The sequence below is a fragment of the Rhagoletis pomonella genome, unplaced genomic scaffold (genome assembly GCF_013731165.1).
Source record: "Rhagoletis pomonella isolate Grant_MI unplaced genomic scaffold, Rhpom_1.0 Rhpom_scaffold_00098, whole genome shotgun sequence".
In the NCBI taxonomy this organism is placed as follows: Eukaryota; Metazoa; Arthropoda; class Insecta; order Diptera; family Tephritidae; genus Rhagoletis; species Rhagoletis pomonella.
Window position 1 is genome coordinate 149,627 of NW_023458652.1, and position 11,119 is coordinate 160,745.

General features: G+C 37.0%; 1 protein-coding gene and 1 long non-coding RNA gene across 2 annotated transcripts; both read right to left on the minus strand.

The window, feature by feature from the left end:
- Positions 1–1,943: 1,943 nt before the first annotated feature.
- Positions 1,944–2,838, minus strand: LOC118749966 (tigger transposable element-derived protein 4-like). The gene is made up of 3 exons (XM_036484720.1): positions 2,796–2,838; positions 2,093–2,716; positions 1,944–2,029 (listed from the first exon to the last, which is right to left on the minus strand). Exons 1-3 carry the CDS (start codon positions 2,836–2,838, stop codon positions 1,944–1,946), a joined length of 753 nt encoding a protein of 250 aa, XP_036340613.1.
- A 3,763-nt stretch (positions 2,839–6,601) lies between these two features.
- On the minus strand, positions 6,602–7,362 carry LOC118749968. The gene is made up of 4 exons (XR_004994325.1): positions 7,283–7,362; positions 7,049–7,221; positions 6,856–6,971; positions 6,602–6,790 (listed from the first exon to the last, which is right to left on the minus strand). It is a non-coding gene; the product is annotated as an uncharacterized LOC118749968 (long non-coding RNA).
- Between the last annotated feature and the right edge of the window lie 3,757 nt (positions 7,363–11,119).

Consider the following 11,119-nt stretch of genomic DNA (forward strand, 5'->3'; position numbering starts at 1 on the left):
TAATCCTTTGAAATATCCACTCGGTTCTGTAGAACCACCACAGAGGACTGGAACTTGGCAACGAGATGTGTATACAAAATTAATTCCACACTCATGGAGAAAAATTTGCGTTATTCGAAAAGGGCGCATCGTACCTCCCGTACAAATTTACTGTTTTATACTGCATATCTCTAGAGGTGTTCATGGTAGAGTACTGGGACTTGGTACTGGGGTATGTAAATCAATTCTAAATTCATGGAAGAAGATTAGGGTTATAAGAAAAAGGGGCGTGGAACTTTCTGTACAAATTGACTTTTTCTCGCCTCATATCCCTGGAAGTGTTTGTGGAAGAATACTGTAACTTGGTATGGAGTTGTGTATACAAAATGTATCAATTGCTCATGGAAAAAATGTGAGTTAATAAAAAAGGAGGCATATCGCCTCCCATACATACTAAAAATTTCATAATACATATCTCTGGAAGGATAGAAAATCTCTGGAAGTATTTTAAATTTATTATGGAGATTTATTTTATAAGTGTCGAAAAAATGTCATTTAATGGAAAAGGGAGAGCCGAGTACGGCCTTATAATGTAAAGCTGTCATGATGCATACATACCTATTGAGGCATTTGCTACAGTAATGAGGAGTGGTATTTTATCAAGGCCAGGTTACCTAATTTGTCGGCCGCTATGGTGTAGTAGTAAGCAGTGCGCGCTTTCACTCATCAGCACCTGGTCAAAGCAACATCCCAAAAAAATATAGAAAAATGTTTTTTTCTTAACAGCGGTCGTCCTTCGGCAGGCAATGGCAAACCTCCGAGTGTATTTCTGCCATGAAAATCAGCTTCTCATTAAAATACAATCGCCGTTCTGAGTCGGAGTAAAACTGTAGGTCCCTCCGCTTTGTGTGACAACATCAAGGCGCACGCCACAAGTCGGAGGAGAAGCTCGGCCAAACACTAACATATGTGTAAGCGCCAATCTATTATTATTATTATATATATTATATTATTATTAGGTTACTAAATTTGAGTAGCAAATATTAAAACCCGCCGTGGCGCCTCCAAGAAGGTTACACGTTCACGCATCGGATCCCTGGAACCATTTTAAGGTAAACTTAGAGGGATTGGTATCTTTCGAGTGCCTAGCGCGCAGACGAGATTTTATAATTTCATAGTTTTAAACGGCCTAAATACCTTAACTCGCTTAAAAAATAACGAGCTATAACAAAATGGGCACAGAAATAAAATATAACATAATTAAATTATTTTTCATATTTGTGGGGTGAAACCCGCGGGTATAAGCTAGTATTTTATAAAAACGAAATTATTATTATTATTTTTTATTTATCTCCCATCAGTTTAATACTTCTACAATCGTAAAATTACTGGGTACCAAGGCCACCCGGGTGAAATCATCAGACCTAGTAGAAAGCTGCTGCAATATTGCATATACATATGTACATACTTCAGGCTAAAAAGGCTCACAAGTAAATATTTCATCTTTGCAAGGTCGTAGTAAAACCAACGCTTAGTTATTACTTGATTATTGCTGCAAAATTTCTGCTTATTCTGCGCTACTTTTCAGTAAATAATTATGCACTTACATATGTATGTATATAAGTACATGCATATACAGTCGAACTTCTCTATAACGTAGTCACTGGGGATCGCCGATTTCTACGTTATAGAGAAAATTCGTTATAGAGAAACTACTGATTATGTATTTGGTTGTATGTACATATTTACATATGTATATGTAAACACTAGCTTTTTATTTCATTAAATGCTATTTCGATACATACAAATTTATATAAACATTAAAACTTATTTAATATGAAAGAACGACGTTATTCTCGTTTGCCTCAAACTTTTAAATTTCTCTTCATCGACAAAATCTTCACATCTATTGAGGAAGGAAAAAATTTCATCCGGGACATTATTTCTTGATTCCATAAATGTTCTTATTGTGTTGAAAATGAGTGTAGTTGAGAAAATGTCGGCAATTCATTTTCTTCTTCATCAGCGTCAGAGTCATCATTTTCTGAATCTAAATAAAAAACTATATTAGTGGGTATTCTTCATGATTCTTGAGTGGATATGTTGTACTTACTATTAAGCCCATACTGATTTGATAGAATGCTTTGCAGAATATCTTCATCGGAAGGGCACTCCATAGTGAATGTTTCGTTGTTAACATTAATGTAATCTTCGATAGTTACATCCTCAATGTTGTTATCTTCGACGTACGCGGACCACAAATCTGCCAAAGGAAGGTTTTCATCTTCAATATCCACTGGTAGTTCAATGCCTTCATCAAATCCAGCTTTTTTAAAGCAGTTTGAAATTGTGTCCTTTTTGACATCGGAGCTCCAGGCTTTACTTAAATCCCTGATTGCATCAAGTAAGCTAATTGACATAGGAGCTTCTTTCTCTGAATAGCACAGAACTTTCTTTAGAATTCGCTTTCTATAGTGATGTTTCAGGTTCTGTATTATTCCCTGATCCATTGGTTGTAGGGATGATGTCATATTTGGAGGAAAATAAACAGTTTTTATATTTGTTAGCTTCGATTGTGCTGATTTTGGATGTGCTGGACAATTGTCAATAAAAAGTAAAATCTTCCTTTTTTGAGCCGCAAATTTTTTGTCCAACTTTAGAAGCCACTTCTCATATAATTCACTAGTCATCCAAGATTTTGAGTTATTCTCGTAATCCACTTCTAGATATTGTAATCCTTTAAAACAACGAGGATTTTTGGATTTTCCTATGACAAGGAGTCTAAGTTTTTCTGTTCCACTCCAGTTTGAACCTACCATGACAGTTATTCTTTCCTTGCTTTTTTTGCCACCAACACATTTTTCATTTCGAAAGGCTAGTGTTCTGGATGGCAAACATTTAAAAAAACAATCCTGTTTCATCAGCGTTAAATATGTCATTCTTATCGTAATCTTGAATAAGGGAAGGTAAAATATTTTGTATCCAATCATCCCGAGTTTGGATATCAATGGATCCGCTTTCACCACAAACAACTTTTCCAACAATGTTATGTCTTCGTTTAAATTTATCAAGCCAACCAGCGCTAGCTACAAAATCGGAATGTCCCAATGATTCTGCAAACTCCACAGCTTTTTCTCTGATTAACGGTCCAGAAAGTGGAATGTTCTTATGCCTTGCAACGGTGATCCACTTAATCATGGCTTCATTAACATCAGGATATTCACAGGATCTAGCTTTCTTAAATTTCTGAAGTATACCAGAAGAACTAGATTCTTGAATCTTATCTTTATTCATCAAAATTGTTGACAAAGTAGTTGGAGAAATTCCAAACTCTGCAGCAATATCCTTCTTTTTTTTATTTCCTTGTGACACTGCAGAAATTATAAGACACTTTTTTTCAAAAGATAAACTTTTGCGCTTAGACATCTTAATTTGAAAACAACCTTGCAGCACAAAACTTATTACAAACTAAGATTTTCTTACTCACTTTCATTTATTTTTTTTTCCTTGAAATAGGCACACAAAATGTAACGTATTTTACCGCAATATTTGTGTGTGCATAAATTCATTGGAATTTTGCGACTGCTAAAAAAATTCGCTATAGAGAGGTTTATTTGGTACATAAAACACCAGTTGTGTTGTTAAATAAGCTTCGTTACAGAGAAAACTACGTTATAGAGAAATTCGTTATAGAGAGGTAAAAATGTGTAAAATACATCAGGAAAATGCAGTGTTTTTCAAAAAAATTCGTTATAGAGAGAACTTCGCTATAGTGAAGTTCGTTATAGAGAAGTTCGACTGTAGATACATATATACGTATGTGTGCATGGATAAGAAATGCAGACCTTCTTTTATTGGGTTTTCTTCCGAGTAATACATACATACATACATATTCTTATTCTATCAACGTGTGTATATTTTTGGTTTCTTATTAATATTCTTAGAATGGCGAATCAAAACATTTAAAAGAAATACAAAATTTAGATGGTTTTTTCTGCTTTTCTTTACTCTCAGTCTTCACCAGACGCGCACTTTTCTCATTAGTCAATCTAATCCCCACTAAGCGACGAAATTTGGTCAACAAGAATTTCATTAGGAAATAAACCAAAATGCTGTAACATCATACAAATGTATTAAGAAAATTTGTTTGTTTGTTTTTAAAACATTAAAATCTGAAGATTGTTAGAAAAAAATAAAACTAATAAAAAATTAAAAAATAATATATTAAATAAAAAAAATAAAAAATCCTTTACGGCCGAGGAGGACTTGAACCGGGACCCTCTCGGCTGCCAGCCTAATGCTTTGACCACTCGGCCATTGCGACTCTTTGAGTGGCACGGGCATAAGGCATACATAAACACTATCAATTGATTGTCTGTGTTTGCTTTCACCACACATTTTTGGTGAAATTTTTGTGACTATCTTATTCTGAATACCCAAATCGCTCAAGTCACAAAAAAAGATCACTAATTGCTAATCTCAAATTTAGTGACTTCAGATGAGACTGAGTTACTGGATCCCAGGGTAAGTTCCATTTATTAGATACATATAATAGATAAACGCATTTGTGTTTATCCCTACATTCCTTCCAACGAAAGCAATTGCTTGCATTACTTACATATACATACATACACATGGGCGTAGCCAGGTAGGGGCAGGAGGGTGCTCGAGCCTCCCCATCCCCCCCAACTTTCAAATTTTCCTTATATATATATAAAATAGTACCATGAAATGCCAACTTAATAGGGTCGATCCCCCTCCCCCCCCCCTAAATTTCATTCTGGCTACGCCGATGTACATACATCTTACTAACCCTGCAAAAAGTGGGACCATATTAAACCCTAGTACAGGACTACGCTACATTGTAACCAATACTAGTAACCAAAATGGTCCAAATATATGGGGAAAAATGGTGCTAAATATTAACATTGCGATGTCATTGGACCTGACCACATATGGTCCATCGCAGCATAACATAGGACCACTTAGCAAACTACCCTGTTGGGACCATTAGTTACACTGCCTACCTTAGACCATTTTATAAAGTAGACCTATAAGACTATGTAATGTACAGGTTACATCTGACCACTTCTTATTCTTGTCTGAGTGGATTATACTTTAGATTGGTTACACCAGGCCATGCTTTGGACTATTAACAAGACACCATTTTATAAAGTGGACTAGTGAGTCTATGCAACGACTTGCTTACACCCGACTACTTCTTATCGTTATTGATGCTTTGAAGTAAAAACAAGAGACAATATAACATTTTTTCCGAAAACCATAAAACTCATACAAAAATAAATAATTTATAAAGTATGTTTCATATCAACAAATTTTTTAATTTATTTTTTAACTATAATGTGTAAAGTTATTTCATAAAACTAAATTATTTTTATTCACTGATTTTTAACAAAAAAGGTTTAAAAAGATTTTAATTTAATTTTAAAAGTATAAACTACTTACTTAAAATATCTGAAATACTTTGAATTAATTTTTATGCCATTACTTCTAATCCATTTATTTCACTATATCTAACTTTATTAAAACTTTAAAGTTCCTGTTTTTAAACTTATGTAAGTAATTAGTTATTCAAATTTGTTCCCTGTTATTCTTGATATAGTTTAATTTAATTCATATTTATTACTTTATGATAAATTTAAATTTTTATTGTATATATTTTATATTCATGTTAGAATTTATATTTAAAGTTGTATTTATATGTATACTTATATTAATGTTTATATTTGTGTTAATTAAATTAGATATATTACTCTTATTTATATCATGTATTCATTAATCTTTAAATCGTAAAGAATTTGTTATTTGATATTTACATTTTAACTTATATTTATAGTGATGTATGTATGTATATATTTAAATTAAAATGATTAATTATTTAATTATTAATTAATAAATATTATTTGTTCATTAACATTTAATATAATTCAAGTAAGTGACTGAAAATTAGTTGTTCATTAACATTTAATATGATTCAATTTAATGATTAAATTAAATGATTGTAAAATAGTTTATAAAATTAATTTATTATTTTAGTTAAAATTGTATTGTTTTATAATGCGTTCCTTACAATTTAATAGTTATAATAATATTAATAATAAAGATTTCATTTGATTTAATTGAATGTATATTCAATTTAATGACTAAATTAAATGAATGGAAAATAGTTTATAAAATTAATTTATTATTTTATATTTATAATAATATTTTTATTCTATTTTAGGTTAGTTAAAATTGTATTGTTATATTATGCGTTCCTTACAATTTAATAGTTATAATAATATTAATAATAGTAATAATAAAGATTTTATTTGATTTAATGCTTAAAAAATAAATTTTAGAAATTAATGATAATTTTTAAACTTAATAATTAAAGAAAATTAATTTATTAATATGATGAAAAGCTAGTTTAGTTTTAAAAACATGAACTTGTGTAATTCAAAATTAATGAATTATTTAATTTGAAGTAATTGTACATATTAAATGAAAAAACTAAACATTAGTAATTCATTTTAGGAAATTTAAAGTAATAAACTTTGAAGTTAATTGTTAATGAAAATAAATTAAGCTTTGAATTGCTTCTAAGAATTGAGGAATAAAATAAAGTAAGTAAATAACGAGAAAGATGCATTAATTGAAATAAGTTAAATACTATTCAAAAATAATAGATTTCGAAGAGCATCCATTTAAGATTTTGCAAAAGAAACCATACGGAAGTGCCGTTTTTTGACGACTTGGAAAGACTTCCGTATTTCGGCTTCTGCATCGACCGAGGTTTTCCCAATGGCTTCTGTGAACATGAATTCGGAATATAATTTATTGTGAAAATTTAGTGTAAATCTTAATTTCTCTTACTTTTTAAAACGGTTAACACCTCGGGAAAGTCCTTAAGGCACTTTTTTCCTGCGATTCCATATATATTATATTGGAGACAAAAGCTTCTCCTGGAGCAAATATTGTACTGCTGCAATCTGTAATATAATTATATCAAGTCGTTTAAAGTGACCATTACAAACATTTTTAAAATATATTGAATATAAACTATTACGTAAGAGTCCCGGTTGATGTCGTTTATTTCACACTCTAATTTTGCAATGTCCTCATCTGTTTTAAGAGTAAATCGTGAAGCAGCGCCCTTTTCTTTGTTTGTCACCTGCTCCAAAAGTACAGTGTGCTCCGCCAGAACACCAACAACGAACTTGTTTTGCCTTTCGATTAATTCTGTAAAAAACAAGAGAAAAATAGGAGAAAGTGAAACCCATGAATATAACAATAAATATACCTGCTAATTTAGAGATTTTTTCGGAGAACAACTTTTCCAAGTTTTTACATCTTTCGCAGCCATCATTTGAATCGCGATCTAAATAATAAATTAGAAAGAGTATCTTAAATATAGTGATTGAAATATAAATATACAAATATTGAACAGTAGTAACTAACATACCAGTTAACATTTTAGAGCTCGCCACATTCATTCGACGAATTTCTGATGACTTTCCTCTACCTACTTCCGAATTGTTCATATTGTTAAGCTCAAAAATCCATGAGGAATACGAAAAACACACATAATGTTAAATGAAAAAATAAATAATTAAAAATAAGGCAATAGTGGTGAGAAAAAAGAAGAGTCTCGCCAAACTAATTATTAAGCCAGCTGAAGGCAAAACCTATGCAGAGGTTCTGGGAACGATACATGGTAAGCTTCAACCTGAGAAGACGGAGACCGTAATTCGATCTGTTCGGAAAACCCGTGAAGGCGGCGTGCTTATCGAAATGGAGCGCTGTGGCGACCACTCAGCATTTAAGGAAAATGTGTGCACTGCCATTGGCCAGCTTGGAGACGCCCGTATTCTCACTAGAAGTTTACGTCTAGAAGTTCTGGGCATGGACTGCCTAACCACGGCCCCAGAAGTGGAGAACGATATACGCGGACGCTATACAGGAGACAAGATGAATGGCCAACTTCGCGTCTCTCTCCTCGCTGTAAACTCGCGATAACAAAGAATGGGCGTGGTGGAAATCGACGAACTGCCAGGCCGGACTCTTATTGAAAAGGGGAAGCTGCGAGCAGGTTGGATTATCTGCCGTGTCCGAGAGCGCGCGGATGTCCAAAGGTGTTTTCGCTGTCTGGGATATAGCCACAACAAGTCGGCATGCAAAGGCCCAGACAGAAGCAGTTCATGCTGGAAATGTGGTCAGCAGGGCCACATAGCCTCTGCATGTAAAGAAAGCCCAAGCTGCTACCGGTGCTCGGCAGGAGATGGACAGAAAAATGCCAATCACCTGGCCGGGTCGGGAGCGTGCAAGGCCTTCAGGGATGCCTTTGCTGAGGCTAAGACAAAGCTTGGGAGAATATGATTAAATTTATACAAGGCAATATGAACAGGAGTAGGGTAACTGATGACCTGCTGGACCAATTGGTTCTTGAACAAAGAGCAGGCGCTGTCATCATCAGTGAACCCTATAGAACAAAGGAAACCTGGCATGTTGACCAATCCGGCTCGGCCGCGATATGAATTGCTAACCCCAACCACCGCGCAGAGTCTGGGTGAAAATGGCGCAAATCACTCTGGTGAGCTGCTACCTGTCTCCAATCGACACAGTCCTTGTCTTCAGGGAAAAGTTCGAAGACCTTGAAGACGGATTGCGCGATATAACCGGCCACATAACTGTTGCTGGAGATTTCAACGCAAGAGGCGTGGAATGGGGTATGCCCCAAAAAAACACCAGGGGAAGACTGGTCCTTGAAATGGCAGCCCGCATTGACCTGACCATCCTCAACACCGGAACGACCTCTACATATCGAAGGGCGGGTTTTGGATACTCTATCCCTGACATAACCCTGGTCTCAGAAAGCCTTCTTCGAAGGGCTGACGGATGAAGAGTGATGGAAGACCTGAATGGTAGCGACCACAACTACATCACCTTCCAAGTCACTGACATAACGCGAGGGCAAACACGTAGTATCCCTCGCAGGAAACCAGGATCGAACCCGTCTAGGGTCGATGTTCGCAAGTTCGATACATCACTACTAGCAGATTCCCAAGGTATTTCACCCGCAACGGGAGAGATCCACAACAGGGAGTCTTATACTAAGCTGGTCGAAGAAACCATGCGCTGCATTCACCGGGCATGCAAAGCCTCAATGCCACAGAGGAGAGCATGGTAAGGTAAAAAGCAGGTATACTGGTGGAATGACCGAACTGCAGAGCGGCGAAGGGCCTGCCATAGAATGCGGAGACTCGCAACGCGCGCTCGTGGTAGACTGAGGCGCCGACCAGAGCAGCAGCCTACAAAAGCGCTAAGAAAGCACTTGGGGCCGAGATACAGAAGAGTAAACGGAACTGCTGGAAAGCGCTATGTGATGAAGTGGATCGCGAGCCCTGAGGCCAGGGATACAAAATAGTGATGAAAAAGTTCCACACATCATCGCAAGCGATGGATGAGGCCCGAGTTAAGAATATAGTGGATGCGCTATTTCCCACACACCCACTTAGAGCAGATACAGTGTTCGTCGAGGAGCAAGCCGAGGCACCACTGTTTTCGACAGACGAGCTGAAGCTAGCCATGCGAAGCATGAGAGCCGACAAGGCTCCAGGCCCAGATGGCATACCAGCGGAGGCTATCAGGTTAGCAGCGAAAACGTGCCCTGATCTCCTGCTTAACATGTACAACAGCTGCCTTAGGGCCCTGGTCTTCCCAAGCCAATGGAAGAAGGCGAGACTGGTGCTTGTACCCAAGGGCAAAGGGGACCCAAACTCTCCTTCATCTTTCCGGCCACTCTGCATTCTAGACACAGCAAGCAAAATGATGGAGAGTTTGCTCAAAATACGCTTGACGTCAGCCATATAAAGCGAGGGAGGTCTTTCACCCCGACAACATGGCTTCAGGACGGGACACTCAACTATAGGAGCAATTGGCGAAGTAGTCGAGGCGGTACATAAGGCCGAAGAAGCCTGCCACCAGGCGCGGCCAATAGTGCTGCTAGTCACACTGGACGTCAAGAACGCCTTCAACTCGGTAAGATGGCACGACATGCTGGAGGCCTTGGAACGGTCATTCAAGGTTCCAACATACTTGTTAGATATGATCCGGGACTACCTCAGAGACCGTTGGCTTTTGTACGACACAACATAAGGTCAGAGAAAGAGAAGGAGGAGCGGCACAGGGGTCTGTACTTGGCCCGGACCTCTGGAACGCCACGTATGACAGTCTGTTGCGCACAGAAATGCCGGAGAGCACCTTCCTTGTCGCCTTCACGGACGACGTGGCCGCCGTCATAACTGCAAGAAACGTCCAGCTAGCACAGCTCAAGCTAAACCAGGTCATGCGCGCCGTCAGTGGATGGATGAGTGATCACGGTCTACAATTGGCTACAGCCAAAACGGAGATCGTGCTCCTCACCAGGAAACGGATCCCAACAATTATAAATATGATGGTCGGACCTCAACTCGTGACGACTTCTAGGTCCACGAAATACCTAGGTGTGAAGCTTGACAGCAAACTCACATTCTGGGAACACATTTATGGAGTATGTTAAAAAGCTGCGCAGAGCACGGTGGCTCTAAGCCGGCTGATGGCGAACGTGGGCGGCCCGAAGCCATGCCGCAGGAAGCTTCTGATGACAACAAGAATTCGTAATAAATACTTTCATGCACCTTTTCTTTAAGGACTAAGTTCCCGGTATAAAGCAAAAATTGCCTAAATTCAGTGGCTTTCCAGTGCGGAACCTCATCCAGACTTCGAGGCAGACGAACGAATTCCTTCGGTATATGAGTTTTAAGTGAAACCAAATGTTCTGAAATATTTTTCTTGTCTTCCTAAGTTAATCTCATATCAGAATTTAGTTTATTTTTTAAAATCCTAGTCAAAAACTTTTTCGAAATACTAGGTCTATTAAATGCATCGGTTCTAAAGGAAGCTGTGTTATCATATTTAAATTAATTATTTCGAAAGGAGTTTTTTCTGAACGGAATCCTATTTGGTGATGGTTTAAAAACTTTCTCAGGGTGAAATCTGCATCACTTATTAGTTCACCTACTTCAGTGGGATACGCTAGGGTATTATTAACTTTCGTTGCTTCCATGAGCTGATGTGTGATGCGGAATACCGCATGCAA